Source organism: Perissodus microlepis, chromosome 17, assembly GCF_051167445.1.
Source record: "Perissodus microlepis isolate ML-2025 ecotype Zambia chromosome 17, ASM5116744v1, whole genome shotgun sequence".
Lineage (NCBI taxonomy): Eukaryota > Metazoa > Chordata > Actinopteri > Cichliformes > Cichlidae > Perissodus > Perissodus microlepis.
The window spans coordinates 24,395,496-24,414,820 of NC_140477.1; the positions used below are offsets into that span (position 1 = coordinate 24,395,496).

At 39.5% G+C, this 19,325-nt stretch overlaps 1 protein-coding gene across 1 annotated transcript in view; it reads left to right on the forward strand.

The window, feature by feature from the left end:
• The first annotated feature begins 1,127 nt into the window (after window positions 1-1,127).
• LOC146369710 (protein Niban 1-like) overlaps window positions 1,128-19,325 on the forward strand; it is a 28,557-nt gene continuing 10,359 nt past the window's right edge. Inside the window, exons 1-4 of the mRNA XM_084910362.1 lie at window positions 1,128-1,284; window positions 16,493-16,623; window positions 17,394-17,522; window positions 17,607-17,721. Coding sequence (XP_084766488.1) covers window positions 1,230-1,284; window positions 16,493-16,623; window positions 17,394-17,522; window positions 17,607-17,721 — 430 coding nt within the window. The 5' untranslated portion in view covers window positions 1,128-1,229. The remainder of the gene's footprint in view (window positions 1,285-16,492; window positions 16,624-17,393; window positions 17,523-17,606; window positions 17,722-19,325) is intronic.

Here is a 19,325-nt window from a genome sequence, read left to right on the forward strand (position 1 = left end):
ATTAAAAGATTTTGTTTTCCAAATCTGTTGCTCTGTGGATAAGTTTGTTTTCGTTGGCTCTTTCCACTGGACATGCTAATATTGGGCTTGTCTGTTAGTCACCAGCAAAACGGTAACCGCAAACTCGAGAGCCATGGAAGTACTAAGAAACTGCAATTCCTCCAATGCATGGCTCCAAAAGTAACTCAGTCACTGCAGATTTCAGCGTTAAAATGTCCACCTTTTCAACATTTAAAATCCGGTTTACAGCGTCTGTGGGTAGTTTCTTCCTAGCTACTGTGTGTGAAAAGCATCTTGGATGAGAAGTCAAATGTCAAGTTCAATTGCCTGCTTTTCAATCACTCGAGACTAGCATTGCTTATGTGAGTGATTTATTTGTTTCTTTGATCAACCAAGATGTTTGTGCTTCCACACAAGCTTATTCAATTCAATTTTATTTGTACAGCACCAAATCACAACAACAGTCGCCTCAAGGCACTTTATATTATAAGGTAGACCCTACAATAATATATACAGAGGAAAACAACAACATATGACCCCCCTTTGAGCAAGCACTTTGGCGACAGTGGGAGGGAAAAACTCCCTTTTAACAGGAAGAAACCTCCGGCAGAACCAGGCTCAAGGAAGGGCGGGGCCATCGGCTGCGATTGGTTAGGGTGAGAGAACAGGATAAAAGACACGCTGTGGAAGAGAGCCTGAGATTAATAGCAGGTAATAACTGAAATAGAAAATCCATAAATAAACAAATAAAAAACAAAAAGATTTTATATAGTTGTTCTTGCAAAAGCAATACGTGTTTGGCACCACATTGCATTCACATCACAATTCTGTTTGCACAAGCTGCCGGACAGCACAGTTTGGCTTGGTAAAATTCTAGTATTTTTATAAATCTATCACAAGATTGTCCCTTTCTAAGTTTGATGTTTGAAGTAAATATTTTACACTCTACCCTCTTGTCTCCTTGTCTAGATAGAGCACTCCTGAATCCAAAGGGTCAGTTACATTAATATTATTTTAATTGTCGTTTGATGAACCGAATTGAATAGAGCTTTTTACAGCTGTGATTCAACAAGTCACACAGGCGCTATTGGGGCTGGCCTAAGTGGCGGAGCGTCACTGAATGACACACTGGCAGGAGGAGGAGGAGAGCACGCCCTGCAAACTGATGTGACGGTGTAAGTACCTGAGTGCAGAACACTACCTGCGGATCGTCTCCTGTCAGAAGCATCATGGGGGGTTCCGCGTCCAGCCTGTTGGATGAAAACAAATCCAAGTACATTAAAGGTAAAAAAAATTAAATAACCGAGAAAGTTTGAGGTTGAAATTTTGGTATGCGTTGGGTGAGCGACGCAACGAGGGCGCAACGCACTCCACAGCGCGTTTCATTGAGCACCGATGAAGAGAGTGGGCTGTTTCTGTCGGGTTTAGAGCGACGTTTCACATCACTGTGTTTGGAGTCGAGGCGCTTGAAGCTGTTAGTTTGCGCATAAATATAAGAAGCGCGATTTTAATTTGAATTGTAATGCCAGTTTGAGCTTTCTTTACGTGAAAATGTGAGTCAGGTTAGAGTGGGAAACAGTTCCCGTCGATTTTCCAGAGAGCCCAGTATCAGGCTACTCACAAAGCTGTCCGTCTGGTTATGCCTGGTTATCTTTAACCAGGCATTTTGTCCCTCTCCCAATAAGCTGTCTGGAGGGGGGGAGGGGGGTGACACTTTACATGTATTTCTCATGGCAAAAACATTAGTTCATGCATTTATTACTTCCGCCTGGTTAGTCTGGGGGGCTAATTTAGGTCACTCCAGTATTTCCAGTACTGCTAGGAAAAAGGAAAATCAGAGAGATCGAACTTTATTTCTTTTTTTCTCTTTCCTTTGGGCGTGTCCAGGGGTGTGGACTAATGTTACCTGTCTTTTATTGTGTGTATGAGTGCACAGCAGACAGGTGCACATGTGGTGATGTTTGTGTTCCAGGATTCACCGCAGCTGTGCTGCCCGTGTGTTGCATAAATAGTGAAATCTGATTTGAAGGCAATCGTTCATGCAGCATTTTCCCTTCATGCTTTCTTCATCATACAGGCTGCTGTAAGGAGGTTTTTTTATTAAAGCGAATCTGAGCTTCATAATTCAAGTTTTTTAACCACAAATATGGTTTATTTTAGCCTCATTTGTTTCTAATTTCAGAGGGACTGGTACTTATAGTGCTTTTCAAAGCCAACTGAGCAGTTTCAGAGTGCTTTTTAGAATAGCTTTGTTCGCTTAGTCACACACACATTCATACAGCCCTTTATTCCATGAGTAAGTGCCTTGTCTCACACACACTTAAATGAATGCACTCAGGGCAAGTTGGACTTTTCTTGCCCACTTCAACATACAATGTGGGGAGTCGGCTATTAAATCAGCCCCACTCTATTTCCTGATTAACAGGCATACCAGAAGACACCATGCTGTGACAAAATTTGGACTGATTTTGGACCTGATACCAGTTTGCAGTACTCAGCTGTAAAATGGGTTCAGCTGGGGCAGTCTGTGTTTATTTTTGTTGCCGTTCTTAATAGTATCAGAGTGGAAATGCTCTGTATGTTAGGAAGCCAGTGTTCAGACCTTCATTTAATGACATCCCCTGGGAACTTTCTATCTTCTGGAGTTTATGCTTATGTTCTGTACAAGCTGTTTGTACACTCAGTCTCGGGGTGAAGCGTGTGCTTTCACGTTTGCCTTGTCAGATTTTCCTGGCTGCTACTGAGGGGAGGCTTAAAACAGTCAAGATCAGTGACACTCTAGATCTATTTCTCATGGCCAGAGCATTCTTGTCTATCGTTATGTAGCAGTGAAATGTGTGTACAGGGTGGAGCGTGGCAATTTGGTGAGTAGTTTCCAAGGTTGGGTTAGATGAAGTGATCCTACTGCAGTACATAGTGTATGATTCATGAGCTGACAAAGGTCCAGTTTTGATGGAGCTCCGTCCCTTGACACTCACTAGCAGTTTTTCTGACTGATGTAATTTGACCTTTTTCTGACTGTGTCTGAACATATTTCTAACTCTGTATCATGTCTTCTTGTTGTTAAACTGTTAGCAGAGGGCTGTGTTGCTTGGTGCTGCATGTTAACACATTGGAGTTATACAAAGGGGAGTAGAGAAGGAATACTGACTCATTATGTGACACCCCCGCCCGCCCCTCAGAAAAACCCCAGACCTTACATCCCACATACCCCAGAATCACACAGGATAAAGGGGGCTTGAATGTTTGATTCATGGTGTGTTGTCATTCAGTTCCAGTTTGGTTTGGTGTCATTATTCTCCAGGTTATTAAGCTTAAATTATTACAGTGGCCTTAGAAATATCAAATGTTTAGCAATAAATGAATTCAGTTTTATGATGTTTATTTTTATTTGTGGGGGGGGGCAGCAGCAGTCTTTAGTTATTTATTTATTTTTTTTGTAGTGTTAATCAGACTTGAAAATATGAGTTGATCAGCTGCAGATGAATCTGTTTTTGAAGAAAAGTCGTGCCACGTTCCACACTCTTGCAACCTGTTATTTTTAACGATATGCTGCTTTTCTTAGTCTTGTGTTTACAAAATCGATTCTCTTTGAATTTGTGTTTTCTGACAGTTGACCAAGATACAACCTCTAAAGCTGAAAAAACAAGCAAATGCAGAGGCAAAAAATTATAGGTGATCTAGGCCCTGCATTGATTCACAGGTGTCCCAGGAGTCTGCTAGGCTTCATCCAATACTTTGAGCCATTATACTATAAGGCAGAGACAAATCTCTTGAAAAATCCTGAATACAAATGTATAGGAAAATTCCATTACATCAAATATCTCGCCTACTAACGTTCATGTACAAGCATAGTCTGCAGCTCTCTGATGCAATCACATTGGTGCGTAACTTTGTGCATAGTAATTGTAACCAGCATGGAAGAAAATCTCTCCAGACCTCATTCTGGGGAAAAGTCACTGAACTTAAGCCTTTATTTAATTAGGGACCTTCTAAAAACTGAAAACTGCATCTACTAGGAGTCTGAGGGGTAGTTTTGTGGACTTCATAATACACTGCAAATGTTAATATTTCCAAGCATTACAGTGCTTAGATGTAAATTTACCTGTAATTTTCTCTATTGTAAAAGGATTCAGGGTTAACATTGTCATCGGCTACCATATGCTTCACTTGAGCTTAGGGTGGAGGGTCTGCAAGAAACTTTGAGCATCAGAAACTTTGCTTCCTGCATTCTGATTGCTGGCATTGCTTTTCACATCTAACATTACTGCTGCTGTGTCAGGAGACATGCAGGCATATTTACTTGACAGTTCTGTCTGATATCAGGCTGCTTTTGTGTCTTTTCATTATGACAGTTATCAGCTTTTTCACTTGTTCATGTCGATTATAAATATAGTTGAATTTATCAATCTTTGCACTTTAACAGATGTGAAATATCTGCTTATTTTCAAGGCTCTCTGCACATTCTGACACATAAACTATATGGACAAAAGTAGTGGGCTGCACCTGTTAATCTTTGAATTCAGGTGTTTTAAGACCCATTGCCACAAATGTATAAAATCGAGCACGTAGACATGCAGTCTGCCTAGCGTTTCTGAAAGAGTGGATCATTCTGAAGAGCTCACTAAATTAGAGCACGGTACTGTAATACCCAACTAGACATTTCACGGGCCACTGTAAGTGATATTACTGCCTAATGGAAGCAATTAGGAACCATAGCAACTCTTTCATGAAGTCGCTGACCACGTAATGTTACAGAGCAGGACTGTCGAGTGCTGAGGCACATGCACCGGTAGGTTCATGGTGTGGGTTTTTATTGCCAAGCAGCTCCTGGAGGTGTAATGTGTAGGTGGCCCAATATTTTTGTCCATATACTGTAGCTGTGTATGTGTGTGTGTGTTGTTGTTCCTTCCTCAGCAACAAACCTAAACTTGAAAAACGTAGTCCTCAGTGATGATCAAACTGCCTGTATATACTACACCAGAGGAGAGGCTGTGTTGCCGTGTCTGAGAGCACAATAGCTGGTATGTCTGCATGTGTGTTTGAATGAACTCATAAATCTGAGAGAGAAAATGAGCCATTGTTAAAGAAAACAAACTCTTCCCTCTTAATTCCTAAGTAAACTTTAAAAGATTTTTTAGGTATTTCATTTACACACTCGCCCTCTTTTTAGTTGGTGATTATATGCATGTGGTCTAAATGTCAAAGATTTCCCTTTATCCTCTTAAATCTACTTGTTTTGGCTTGAACATGTGTTGGTGGTGTGAAGGTTACGGACTAAGGTAACTGCAACATTTTGTATTCACTTGTAAGTAATGGTCAAGCAGTTTTCAGCAGTTCCCCACACTTACTTAGGAGGTTATTAAGATATGCTAGGCATACTTTAATTTGTGTGTTCTGCAGTGTCGGTATTTGCTTAATCAGCAAAATATGTCATTTGGCCAAATGTTGGCGAATAATCATATATATATATATATGTATATATATTGGGACTTTATATTAGCTGTAATAAAAGTTTATTGTGGCAGTTAAGGGGGCTTTCATTGCTGTAGTGTTGTGGAGAGTCTGTTTTTGCTGTAAGCCTGCCATCCTTCATGCTGTGTCACTCTGCCTCCAGCTGCCATTACACAATCCCTCAGATATTCAGAGAGCTGAGAGAAACTGTGGGACTTTTCCACCCTTTGGATCTGAATGCACTGCTCTGTACAAAGAGAGGAAACTGCTGCTGCTCAGGCTCTCAGCTGGAAATCCACCTGTTGTTTACTCCGAACAAGTGACCAACAACTAACTACTGTTTTCATAGTTTGGATTGTGTCCACCAAATGACCTTGGAACACTATATATGATTTGACATTATATGCTGGTTGATACACAGCCTCTGATCATCAAGTGAACAAAAACTAAAAGCACAAAGTCCAAGGAGCTTGGAAAGAAAAAAGCGTCTGGACTTCTTTAAGTTGCTTGAAGACGTTTCATGTCTCATCCGAGAGGCTTCTTCAGTTCTAGGGTCAAATGGTGGACAGTCCCAGATTTAAGCCCTGTGGGAGTTTCCCTCCAAGAGGGACAATGGACCTCCTATTGATCCTCTACTTAATCACACGAGCCAAGGTGTGGAAACGGGTGTAGGTCGAAGCATTCTTTGGGTTGTACTCTTTAGATTTCGAGGGTGGGACGTCTTTCACTGTAAAAACTGTCTCTTGGTTACTTACTCAACATTAGTCATGAGTGAGGATCCTCAACATGAATCCACCCCTCATCTACTGATGAAGATGTGTATAGAGTTTGCATTGGTGCTGCTTCTGCTCATTTAAATCTCAAATGAGCACTGTGGCCTGTACATGAAAGATGGCGATGGCACAGGTGCAACCCATTGGTTCTGAGCTCCACATTCTGACGTCTCAACATTAGCATTTTTGCAGCTGCTGTGGTTTTGGAGCCTGAGGTCAACACAAGCTTGTTAGCTGATGGTTATCTAATAACACCAACAAGCTTGTTAAATGACCTTCATTCATAAACTACTTGTTTATTCTTTCCACAAGTTTATGTGTGATACTTAATAATAGTAATAATAAACAGCAACAGTGTATATTTATATATTACTTTTCAATCAGGGAAGTTGAAGCACAGACAGAAGTTAGTATTTTGTCGATGAAGTTGCAAGGGAAGTCTGTTTAAGGCTGTTGTGAGTGTAAACATAAGGACTGTGGGCAAAAGAGCTGTCAAGACCTTTATTTTTTACTTTACGTAATCAAGTCACGATGGCATGCAACTGTTAAACTGGCTCTACAAGCCATAAAACTTGCTGAAATGCAGTTGTTCAAGAAGAGCTTATGATGAGTGTCAGCCATCTGTAGCAATTTCTCAGGTTATGTAAGCCTGATAGAGAGAACATCTCTAATGAGAGTGGCATTTCTTAGTGAAGCAAAACCTTTCAGCTATGGGTGGAATGGAGTAACATTGGCACTTGCAACTCTTTGTCATTACTAACTATTGCTGCCATGTTTAATTTTATTGGTAACTTTATTTGACAGCACCTGAACGACTACATTTCTCAAATAATTCTTAAACCACAGGGATTCCAAAGCTTCTCTGCTGCACATTAAAATATTATTAACGTGGCTCCCAAGGAGACTATTATTTCTTACAAATGATCAATGAAGTATTTTCTATCATTAATTTATTTAAGTTAATTAGCTTTTGTAAACATGCAAATGCTTTTATATTTTCCATTGTTCTACAAAAACAGGCAATGAGCAAGCCATTATAGCCTGATACTTCTGACAGCGGTGAAAAGTACAGTACAAGTTGACGTACTGCACTGTGTTGCTGTGGCGTATTTTCATTTCTCTGTGTGTGTTCTCACAATACTTGTATTTCTGTCAAAGACACCCACACGCATGCGCTCGTGCCGTCTTCCTCTCCACTCACTCTGCCTTTGTCTCTATGGGCCATTGTTTTTTTCTGCCTTTCAGCGAGTTACTGTTTCAGGTATTTCCTGACTTGCCAAACCTTCAGTGCAGACACTGGACTTCAATTTAGTGTTATTCCTCTTAGCACAAGTCTTAGTGCTCCCAGTATTTACTATTAACTATACTTGTTTCTTAAACATGTTTGTAAAGCACTTGTTTACTGAAGTCTGACTTGGTAAAAGCCATGTATTGTAACTACAAACTTGATGCTTGTCCATTTGCTCGTGTGGGTTTACATGTTTACATGAATGCATGTAAAAACATGCATGACGTGAGCTGACATGTTAATGTTTCAAACAGCCACCGTCAGACAGTCACAGAGTCACATCCCAGTTTTTTCCATTAGTTTTCACCTTTTGGGTTATTTGTTGTCCTGGAAGAACTTTGGGATTTTTCCACTAGACGGTAAACTGTAAACCTGGTATCTAAATGAACCTCTCTCCAACTTTACCTCTGAAAGATCTTCTTTCTGGCATTCTCCTCTTATACACTGTCATGTCATCATAATAACAATCCCAGTAATCGGTCTCAGAGGTCATGTTCAGTGTTCTAAAAACCATTTTAAAAACATGTAAAAAAAAAATCATACATCTAGGGATGCACCAATCAGTTTTTTTCCACTTAGGACACCATACAGATATCCTGGCTGTGAGTGTATACTGAGTACAAATCTAGAGATGACCAGTAGAATTCCCTGATTGCTGATCAGATACCATGGTTTTTAAAAAAAGACAAGTTTTCACTGAATCTTTTGAGGATGGAATGCTTTATGTGCCAAACAGAATAAAGCACATCTGTAAAGTTACAGCACAATATGTGTTGCATTGTCATTGGAATTTACATGTATTCAGTCGCTGGTACAGAAACTGTATAAATGTTTTTATGCCTCGTCCTATCGATGCCTCACAAAATAACAAGTGGAAGGCCTAAAACATATCTATAGCAGTTGAATAGTATCTTAACCCATATCTTTAAGTAACAGGAAAAGTCATAAGACCTTAAAGATGCATTTGGCCCTTCAGTCGATACATCTTCTGTTTGCCGAAATGTCATCAGAAATTATCTTAATCAAAGGGTTGCTTTCAAAAAGGCATTCCTAAAGAAGGAAAATAGAGAAAACTTGGAGGTATTCCCAACAGGAACGGAAGTGTACAAGTATATCAAAATAGTACTTTTTCTTTGATGCTGTATTTGCAATATTACTGGAAAAAAACCCAAAAACAGTGAAAGTGTCAGTCGGGTTATCTCGCTTTCATGATTGTTAAAACATATATTTTGTAAAATACTTTTTTTTTTTTTTTTTATATAAAACTGCTCACTACCAAACACTTGCTTCTGTGCAGTCAGACTATGGACAGCTTTCTGGTCTGGTACTGTGAAGTTTGTACCATACAGGGGCCCTTCAGTTTATTTTGGCGAGCCACAAAACTATTTTCATGTTGCCTCACCTATAAAACAGACTTTTGCTATAAAAGACTGCAGGAAAAGTTTTTACTCTGGCTCAGGATGTCTCATTTTTAGTGTTTTTGTTTTGAGTTTACTTGTTGCTGCAGAAACAGACTCAGAAAATATTCAAAGAATTTCAAGAGAGGACATTTCTGAACAGTTGCATTAACTTGGAAGCATCTGCATGAAACTGAATGAATAATCTAGTCCAGGGGTGTCGAACTCCAGGCCTCGAGGGCCGGTGTCCTGCAGGTTTTAGATATCACCCTGTTTCAACACACCTGAATCAAATGATTAGTTCATTACCAGGCTTCTGGAGAACTTCAGGACATGTTGAGGAGGTAATTTAGCCATTTAAATCAGCTGTGATGGATCAAGGACACATCCAAAACCTGCAGGACACCGGCCCTCGAGGCCTGGAGTTCGACACCTGTGATCTAGTCCATGATTATCCTGTGACATGAAGTGGAAGAGCAGGTCTCTCCTGTGAAACTAGGACTTGCAGTTGAAATCCTGCAACACTACCCTGCACATACTCATAGTTCACATACCAAGATATTGTTCAGGTAAGAAACTGGGCACCTGCCTATACTGCATTGCAGTGACTGTTGTCTACATTCCTTTTGGGTTGTAGTGTTCCCTGATGTTTGTTTGTTTGTTTTTTGAGCTAGTAAGTGAATTCCTTTGCACACAATTAAAGATTATTCTGTTCATAATGGTTGTTTTACTTATAGGATAATCCAGATTATAGACTTAGGTGAGGTCCTTTGGGTTTCATATTCTTGTTAACATGCAACAAGTGTAAGTGGTGTAACGCACAACACCTACTGCACTGCACCTGTTCACATATTTCATTGCAGTGTCATCAGTTTCTACCGAGTCTGACAACAGAAACACATTTGTGCTTTTGTGTGTCACCTTTAATAAACACACAAATCAAAAATGGCCTGAGCTTGTCTTTCCATCAGCAAACAGAAGAGTCATTAGTAAAAGAAATGGCTTCATTAAGAAGACGGTTGGATTTGCTGGAGTCATAGAGCTTTTAAGTATATTTTAATGTCTGCAAGAATTCTCACAGAAAGCTGTAACGGGTACCTGAAACCAGCATAGGCTTGCAGACATGGAATAATTCCTGAGATGGATGGATTACTACTGAATACAAAGATACTGATACAGGCTGAATCTACAATACAGTAGATTTGAGTTTTGACTTATGACTTATGTGACCAAATATAGGTGCATTTGGTTTTTAATTGTGATTTGACAGCCTGTTCTCACTCCCGAGGTGTAATATAATGATGATTTGTCAAGTTCCGAGGGGATCCTGAGGAACGCGAAAGGTGACCTTCCACATTCTTATGCTATGCGCCATCTTATGTTATGGAAGGAATCCAGTAGAATGACGCTCCTGGGGTAATACACTTTCCGGACATGTATTCCAGCTTTATCACTAACCTTAACCAGCACTTTAATGACGTTAGATAGTGTTTTCCAAAGCAATTTAAGTAAAACGAATGTACATGTGTAGATTCATTCCAAACGGTTCTCATGTTTCCTAATTCTTCCGATCTCGTGTATATAGGGACGTGTTGGGTGCCCGGAAGCATAATATACAGGCGATTTGTCACCTAGCGTAAAATGTCGCGCTGTGGGAGTGAGAACATGTTGTTTGAACATGCATTTGTATTATATTGCATTAGGATGGCATTGAGAGGAGGAGCTGCTGCTATTTTCCTTTTCTCACGGATGCAGAAACTGTTCATTTTGATTCTTTATAGTAATTCTTATACTGTAGATGGAGTTTTTTTGTTTGGTTTTTCTACTTCAGAGAGTTTTCTGGGTGTTGGATGAGGCCTGGACCCCTCCTCTACATATAGGTACTCTAACCTAAAGGGTCACTATACCCAAAAGTAATTTTGTCAACATTTGATTGCCTGTAAAAGGAAAAAAAATAGTCATGGGAGTTAGTAGTGAACATAAATTAAACGAGCTCACACTAATAAATCAGGTCTGTTAACCCTACACAGAACAGACCGGTATTAAAAGAAATACATTCTGAATGTATTCTGACAACAAGCATTGGATGACAGAGGACTAAAATACATGGCGGAGTAATCAGGAAACGGGAAACGGAAGGGAAACACAGCTGGGACTAATCAGGCAGGACGAGACAAGGGAAGCAAAACTGAATACATTGACTTAAGACACGGACCTTCAAAGTAAAACAGGAAACACACCGACTTAACTTACAGACACAGACTCAGAGACACAAGCTGACACGATACTGAGGGCACATAAAGACGGGGATGACTAGACAGGAGACGTGGAACCAGGACGGGCACAGAGAAAACATGAGGACAGAGACTGAACACAGAACAGGGAATGTCAAAACAAAACAAGCACATGACAGACACAGACATGGAGAACAGAGGAAGCACGGGAACCAAAGCCTAAGAACTAGAAATTCTCCAGAAACATAACAAGAATTAAACCGACACATAAGGTGATATTAATCAAAACATATACCCTTATACCAGTGTTTGGCCTTCTTGAAGCCCCTATTCAAGTTAGCTCTCGATAGGTCTCACGTATAATACAATGCAAAAATGCTCATTTTAGCTCTGGGTACATTTCAGTAATGTTATCTTGCATCTGGTTTAAAAGTCCAACATTTTCCCTGTCAGCTGTAGACAGCCCATGGCTATAACATTTTTAGCCCCAGCATCTCCAGGCATGCAGTTACCTCTGTTTGTCACTCACTATCATTGTCTCTTCTATTTATCACATGGCTTGTTAGCTCCTCCCTAATGTCAAACACTTTCTTAATCAGGGCTGGATCAGGTGACCCTGAATCCTGCATTGAATCATTAGTTATTATAAATCTTTGACTCTGTACTACAAAGCAAGTACAGCATACACACCTATGGTATGTTGTTGTTGTCAGGATTCACTTACTCTAACATTGTCCACACAAAGATGGTTATCAGCTTGTTAAGGTAAACCCAGGTTTTCCCTTACATGTTCATATAAAAAGGATTGTGTTGTCAGAATCTAGCCATCTAAAAGGGGCATTTTGTGGATCACGTGACTCTTCCTTAAGGCAGATTGATTCCACTGAGTGCCACGTACTCCAAACAGAGACATTATCAGATGATAATAAAATAGTGAATAAAAAGCAGATCTGTAGGTAGATTGTGGTTAAATTAATTAAATGGTTGAACAAGTATTCTTGGTGTGTGTTCTTTGTTCTAGTAGCTACAATTCCAGCAGTGTAAAAGGCTTAACAGTAGACTGAAATAAAGTAGAACAATTTTCTAATCATTTTCTAAATCACTTAATTACCGTGGCAATGTGATAAGTGCATTTCATTCAGTAAGGGACAGCTTAACAATAACAGACTCTATGAACTTAAAACACGACATTCAGTAAGCTAAAGGAATCGCTCTCTCTGTCAGTCAGTTTCCCTGTCCCGTCTTTCTCAAAGTCCTTGTATCTCTGACTCTTCTGCTATCTGTTATCCAAAGCATTGTTAGCATCATGTAGCACACCATGTGGCTGAATTGTTTCTCTGTGAGAGCGACACACACATATCTGTTCCCAGGATAACGTTGGGAGAAATGTATAAAAAGGCCCAACAGGATTGCTCTGACAAGCACTCGCATAGACGTTCACTGTGAGTGAAAATAAATGCATTAGAACTCGCTCCTCTGTGTGTCTCACTTCATAAGGGAATTTTTGTGACAGCTAGCAACACACTGTGTCAAAAATTTTGTTTTGTTTTGTATTTTGGAGCAATAAGTTGAAAGTTGATTGAAAGGAAGCCCAGCTAAGCTACATGCTAACACTAGCAAACTTGCTAGCAGCAGCCATAAATTGTACAGGCGTAACACATGGACACACGTCTGAATCAGAATCAGAATTTTCCTAAACAAAAAGATACATCCTGTCTTGGAAAGGATGTATCATACAGCAAGCCATGACCTTAGTTGTTATCATGTATTTATTTATTTAAATCAGTGATTTATGAAAAGGTGCTAAAGGCACCTTTCTGTGTTTGCATGATCACTTAACCTGAAAAAGAGAATACAAATAACCAAATAGTGGCTGCAGACATTTTGCATAAACAGCAGCAGATTTGAGTTGAAGGTTGACATCACAGACACTTAGCTCAGTCTCGTCAGAGACGATTTGAGAAGAGGCTCCACTAAGACTACGAAAAGAACTTTTTATTTTTTATTGTTAAATGTATTCTAACAGAAAGCTTAGAGAGCTGGCAGCCAGAATAAGTGTGCCTTTTAGTGTGTGTGTATATATAAGTTAGTAGGGGTATTTCCTTGTTTGTTTGCTGCAGTGCAGAGGATCCCCGCCCACACACATCTGCATCAATAAGGTGAAACCAGCTACTAAATGATTCACAGCTTATGTTTTAGTACTTAGTGACACAATAATCCATTAAAACACCATTCACCTTTGTTTTATTCACTACATACATGAACTTCTCTGAGGTCTTCCTCTTTTCCATCTTCAACATTTTGTCCAGTATATCCACTATCCCTCGTATGCACATGTCCAAATCATCTCACCTTTTCCTCTATGTTCTCTTGAAGCAGAACAGCCAGCAGTTTACATCATTACATCATCATCTGTCTTTGCCGTGATGGAAAGTGTCTGGCCATGTAAACTGTTTTACAGAAAGGAATTTTACTCAACTTTAGATCAAGGGTATTTAAATGTTTCATAGTTGTTGTCTTCATCTTTCGGCTGCTCCTTTTAGGCATTGCCACAGTGGATGATTTTCCTCAATCTCACCATATTGCTAGCATCCTGTTCTGTCACACCAACCGTTTTCCATGTCCTCCTCCACTACATCCTCCTTATCAGTACCTAGTGACACAATAGTCCATTAAAACACACTCCATTATCCTTTATTTTATTCACAACATACGTGAACTTCTCTGAAGTCATTCTCGATGTATTCTTCTGTCATAAATGACCGTGACATTCATTTCCACCCACTCCTCACCTTGCTTGTACTCTTTTCTGCACGTCTCTTGCGGACTGTCTGTTGCTTTGAATGGTTGACCACACGTTTACCTTACACCTGCCTTCCTGTCATTCACACATATATTGTGCTCCATACTCTCACTGCAAATCACAGTGTGTACTGCAAGTCGTCCATATAGACCTCTCCATCAACACTGCAAGCAAGAATGGGCTCAGAGCCTGATACTTGATGTTATCCCAACCCACCTGTCACTCCTAGTGCACACTGGGTGGAATTTTCTCCCACTCTTCCTTCAAGCCTTCCTTAGAACTCACTAGCCTTCACCTTTGCCACCTTTCTCTTTCCCTTTCTCCTAGCTTCCGAGTACTTCTGACTATGACTATGACAAACTACTACTACTACTACGCCACTTTTTCTTTGTTCTTTTCTTTCCTCAATCCACAATTAGGTCTTGTTGTCCCCTTAAAGGTTTTTAACCCTCAGTTTGGATGCTAGCACAGTTTTAGCTGATTGTGAGTCAGTATCAAGTCGATAATTTGACATGGGTTGAATGGAAATGTTCCATAAACCATTATGAAATTACAGCCATTAGTTTATATGCTGTAGCCAGTACATGAAGGCCATTAAGGCTACTATACTATATTATTTTCCATTATGATTCCAATAAGAGTCTGTGAAAAATGCATAAATTAATAGCTACATTAGTAAATGCTTTTGCCTTGGACAATGCTACACAAACACATACTTCACTTCCCAACTCTGCTCCGTGAGTGCTCTGTTCTTCAGTGCATTAAAACAGTGTAACAGAGCTCCAGTTCCATACTAGTCTGAAGGCAGAATGCAGGCATAATGGCAGAGGCATTAACCCCAGCATTAGCATACCTATACTGGGGGAGACAATAAACAGCAGCCAAATATTTGTCGCTGCTCGTCCACTAAGTGAATGATGTAACACTGGGAATTGGGGACACTGAACATTTGGGGGAGCATAAATACACATTTAACGCATCCCTACCCCTCCTCATCTCTCTGGTGGTGTGATTTGGTTTGCAAAGGCAAGCAACAGTGGAAAGAATTGGTGAGCTCAATTTTATCCCCCCCCCCCCCCCTCTTAGGAATCAGGATCCCTTCACACAAGGCGTCTGACCTGATTTAATAAGAATGGAGAGAAATCTGAGAGGTTTTCTTTTCTCTCTGTGTTGGCAACAGTACGGCTGACAACAGGAAGGACTAAGAAAAGCAGAAAGAGAAAGGGGTTCCGGTTGACGATTATTGGTGACAGGTTTTGGAGTCTGATGTGCCAATTGTAATCTGGATAGAGATGACTCATATAGTCTCGAGAGCTACTAACAACAAACTCAGTCACCTAATTATAGGAGAATTACACGGGTCACATCAGGTACAGCGAGATACCATCTGGTATGTATTAAGACTGGAATACTATGTTAGAGGACAGTGAAAGACACTGAAAATAAGCAGAAAGAAGAGTCATTTTTCTTCAATATTTCCTAAAAGGCATCTGGAAAAGTTTGAATCAGATATGGCAATTTCAACTCGCACTTCATGTGTTTGTTTTGTTAGTCAAGCACGGCCCATTTTACACAATGTTTTTTTTTTTTGAAGTGGTTGAACTGTTTCACCAGTTAAGATGTTTTTAATTTGGCTTGTAGTAGTGAAGCAGGGATAAATGTGTCTGCAGTTTATCGATCAAGTGTCATTAGCGTTAGAATTTAACCTTTTCCTTGACTTCTTGTAAGCCGTCATCATTCTCTTTACTTATTTTAACATTTTTTCAAGACCAGTAGACACTAAAGTGGGTCTTGAATAATAGAAAATTCATGATAATTTAGCTAAACATTCTCACCTCATGGTCAAAGGAGCTTGCAAAGAAAAGCGTCTGGACTTCTTTAAGTTCTCACCTCATATTCACAGCTATTGCAGTGATGTATTCATTATTTATAGGTTATCTATTACCAGTAATGTAGTTTTACATATTAACGTACTTCTAATGCTGTTAATTTTTTCCTGCTCCAGAAGGGCAAGTCATGATTTTAAATCTATTTAGTCTAATAAAATAAAGTCATAACATTAGCCTGTTTTCTGTATGTACATTAACCGTAAAACTGTGTTTATGAACACACACACATATTTTATAGTTTATAAAATGCAGGAGAGGGAAAGGTGATCTTTAACTTTAAAGATCTTTAAAACACCAGGTTATGGGTCCATATGGGTTTTACAGTATTTTGTTTCACACTGACAAATTGTGGCTCTCTTATCTCATTTCCTTTGGTCTTCACAATTGGTCTTCACGCTGCTGTAGACTAATTTTTGTATTTTTGGCATTGCAAAATAACTCAATTCACACTAAGTGCAGCTCTACAGCTTTCCCCTTGGTCTAAACTTCCTGGTTTGCATTTCAGTCTCTTTGTTAGTCTGTCTGTAATCTGACCACCATCCATTCACAGCTTCAGTGTTCAGTTTTCACCACCCATCCCCAACAATAATATGTGCTTTTCTAAGCTTCAATAGCAATGTATTAAAACGCGGCCTTTCTTCTGTATTGTTGCAGGCCAGGCCGAGGCTGTGCTGGAAGAGTTCAGCCCGTACTACAGGAAACAGTTCTCTGTGGCTCAGTTCTCTCAGGTAGAAGATGATGTGGAACAGCACAAACAGAAGATCACACAGCTGCTCAAACACAGGGTATGTCTTTTAAAATGTACTGGAGAAATGTAACAGCGAAGATCCATGATACGTGTGCTTCGTACAACCCTTATCTTAGCAACTTTTCACCCGAGCTGAATCAATAATATACACACAGGGGTTTCCCCTGTGTGTTCACATGAAAGGGGTGGTGCTTGCAGCATCTGGCCAATCACAAACACAAATACCGGGAAGTGTAGGCTGCTGGGAACAGAGCAGCTGATTTTACAAAAGAAGATAACCCTATACTGAGGGAAAAATGAAGACGTTAAACACACAATAGAGACTGAAGTAACACTGCAATATGTGTGAGAGGTAAAAGCACTCTTTATATAGAGCACTAAACGTGTGTGCTTTAAGCACTTCTGTCAATAAGACTGGAAAAGAGGATTGTCAAGGTAAATCTATATTTCACCACCTACTAATAAATAGAGAATACAACACGATAACCTCTAAACAATTTAATAATTGTAGAATAGCTGCATTTTGGAAAAGCTATACTAAAATAAGGAAGGTATAAAAAACAGAGCATTCACTGTGAAAGACCTGATCACGTCCTGCATTTTAAAATTGACCTGGCAGCCGGCTACAACAAAGTAAGAAACGCATTTTAATGAATTCTTTTAAAAGCAGAAACAGTTAAAGTTCATCATGCAGTCCACAATAGCCTGGAGGCTCAACTCTGATATGTTCTGATATGCAAACTGAGTTTATAATCAACTCAAAGACGAGCAGGTAGAAATTTTCATGCACGTGTTCGTGTTCACCAGGCGGCTCCAGAGGAGGGTGAAGTGCTATATGAGGAAAGTGTCTTTTACTTTGATGACACCAGGAAGTGGCGGGAGAGGTATGTGGTGGTGAGAGCCAACTACTGCCTGGAGTGTCACGAAAGCGTTGAGGTGAGTCTGTGAAAGTGATGTCAGCAAATCAAAGGCATCTACATAAGGGGCCCCTCTTATTCATTCTGTGGCTTCTTTCTTCAGACCTTTGTTAAAGGAGCTCCTCCATGCCACAAGCTCCTGCCTACAGGGGGCAAGGTTCTGACGGCAGAAGAGGCGTACATGGCTCTTGTGGATAAATGTTTTCCTGATGAAATCTGTGAGTAAAACACCTAATACAACTATTTTTCTTTCTTTTTTTGTCACAATAACGTGGCGCACAGCGTGACTTGAGAAAGGGCACATACCTTTGACGTTGCGTGACGAACTCTGTATTCCTTGTCCACACGTAAACGCAAAAAGGGGTCTCCATTGTCGGTGATTCGAAACACCGTTGACGTGTGGCCGAAAGGCCCAAACGCATAGAAACAGCTGCGTTTTCAAAAATACCCGTGTAGGTGTGGATGTAGCGTAAAAGAATTAGTGTATTTTATTACTGTCTGTGATTTATTGCAGTTTACTTCTATTTGTTTAATTGTTTACGAAATGTTAGAGTTTGGAAACAAAATATGGTTGTGTGAGGATGTGTTAGTAAAACAAAGGGAGGCCTAGCAGAAAAAATTTGGGAACCACTGGATTAACATATGGTTTAAGAGTCATTAGATTCACTTACACTTTTATGACATCGCCTTATGGTACTGGGTTCTTAATAAAGCTTTGCAAATTTCCTCTATCACACAACAAAGCAGTCATCAGACAGTAATTTTAGAAGACATTGAATTCCAGTAGAGAACATTTTCAATTTAATATTGTCTAAACTATATGTAGGCATTGCACGATACGTTTATATGTGCTATAAAGGGGACTATGGTCGTGTCTGTCTCTTGTCTTCAAATCTCTTCTTCTAAATTAACTCCCGATAACTGGCAGTTCAAAATAACCCTTACCTTAAACTGCCATTAGTATTAGCTACTCTCTCTTTAAAGCCACCTTGTTAGGAGATTCTCTAATATCAGTGTTAGTAACGTTAGCTGAATTTTTATTAAAAATCTTTGACAAATTTGGAAAAACCAAATGTAGAATATTAAATAATACCCTTTCTTCCACTGCTAATATTTATGTTAATGTTAATGTTATAGCAATTAGTTAGTATATTTAAAAAGCCAGCTGAATGATGAAAGTTTATATTACGCTTTATATTTTAGTAAGAATAATGTGTAACTGTGTGATGGGTTCATTTTCCACATTGCTCTACTCACAGCCAATGCTTTTATCTACCTTTTGCCATCATTTCTGTAATAAAACCATAGTTTTGGCTCGTGATGACATCATAGGCTTTATCTTAGACCTTTCTTTAACTGGAAGAAGTCAGTTGCTTTTGGTTTAATATGGTTTAATGAATTTAAATGTCCAAACAAAAATGGTTATTTTATCAATTATTATTTTATAATAATAATCAACAATAATCGTAGCGTATATATGTTCGTATGTACCGTAGCTCCTCAGAGGGTGGGCCAATCTGAACTAAACCTTCTACACACATTGTGTCGCACACAGTGATTATTAAAATCTATATGCTTTTCAAAAGGGATTCATTATAAATCCTTTTTTCCTATATATTGTGTTCATTTCATTGTCCCCCTGTAAATGTGATGTTCTCTGTTTGCATGTGTTTCATTTGTATTTTTCAATGGATGTTGCCTGTACACTACTTCATGATCAACAACATATTTCTAGAGTCACGCATTTCTGTCTGGTAATCCATGGGACGAATCTGGGTTTGGAGGGTGCCCAACTTTGTGGAAGGGGGGATGGCCCTTTCCT